The sequence below is a fragment of the Pteropus vampyrus genome, unplaced genomic scaffold, assembly GCF_000151845.1.
Source record: "Pteropus vampyrus isolate Shadow unplaced genomic scaffold, Pvam_2.0 Scaffold638, whole genome shotgun sequence".
NCBI lineage: Eukaryota > Metazoa > Chordata > Mammalia > Chiroptera > Pteropodidae > Pteropus > Pteropus vampyrus.
Window position 1 is genome coordinate 151,033 of NW_011889419.1, and position 1,227 is coordinate 152,259.

The 1,227-nt window shown below is 39.4% G+C and overlaps 1 protein-coding gene across 1 annotated transcript; it reads left to right on the plus strand.

The window, feature by feature from the left end:
• The first annotated feature begins 72 nt into the window (after positions 1–72).
• On the plus strand, positions 73–921 carry LOC105308909 (olfactory receptor 6C4). The gene is given in 1 exon segment (XM_011384977.2): positions 73–921. A coding segment is annotated over 1 exon segment (849 nt).
• The last annotated feature ends 306 nt before the right edge of the window (positions 922–1,227 follow it).

The window sequence follows — 1,227 nt, forward strand, 5'->3', positions numbered from 1 at the left end:
CCTCTTCCATCCTGAGAAACTTCAGTTTTCATCATTCTCATCTTTTTCCTCTAGATCTACTGAAAGTCAGCAATGAAAAACAGGACCATATTTACCGAGTTCATCCTTTTGGGCCTCACAAATCAACCCTAAGTCCAGGCTGTGATATTCATCTTTCTGTTCCTCACCTGCATGCTAAGTGTGCTAGGAAATCTGACTATCATCACACTCACACTGGTAGACCCTCACCTTCAGATCCCCATGTATTTCTTCCTCCGGAATTTCTCCTTCTTAGAAATTTCTTTTACACTCATTTTTATTCCCAGATTTCTGACCAGCATGACAACAGGAAATAAGGTCATCAGCTTTACTGGATGCTTGATTCAATATTTTTTTGCAATATTTCCTAGGGCAACAGAGTTTTACCTCCTGGCCTCTATATTCTATGATCGCTATGTGGCTATCTGCAAACTCTTGCACTACCTGACCCTCATGAGCAGCAGAGTCTGCATACAGCTTGTATTCTGCTCCTGGCTGGGGGGAATCATGGCAATCTTACCCCCAATCTTCCTGATGAGCCAGGTGGACTTCTGTGCCTCTAATGTACTGAATCACTATTTCTGTGACTATGGGCCCCTCCTGGAGCTTGCCTGCTCAGACACAAGCCTCTTAGAACTGGTGGTCATCTTCTTGGCAGCTGTGATTCTGGTGGTAACTCTAGCACTAGTGGCACTTTCTTATGTATATATTATCAGGACCATTCTGAAGATCCCTTCTTCCCACCAAAGGACAAAGGCTTTTTCCACTTGTTCTTCTCACTTGATTGTCATCTCCCTCTCTTATGGCAGCTGCATGTTTATGTACATTAATCCCCCTGCAAAAGAGAAAGGTGCTTTCAACAAAGGAATAGCTGTGCTCATTACTTCAGTTACCCCCTTATAAAACCCCTTCATTTACACTCTAAGAAATCAGCAGGTGAAGAAAGCATTCAAGGATACTATCAAAAATATTGTGAAGCTTTAAAAAACAGAATACTTTTCAATGTATTGAGTGTACCATATTTCAAGTGCTGAACCAGGATAAAAGTATGAAAGACATATGTCCTAATTTCAAGGAATAAACAGTCTAGTGTAATAGAAAGGTGTATAATCTATAAATTTATGTAATAAGTTTACAAAAAATAAAATAACATGTTAAGTGTTATTAAGAAAAGATAAATGAGAATTTATAGAAAGAACAGTTGGAAAG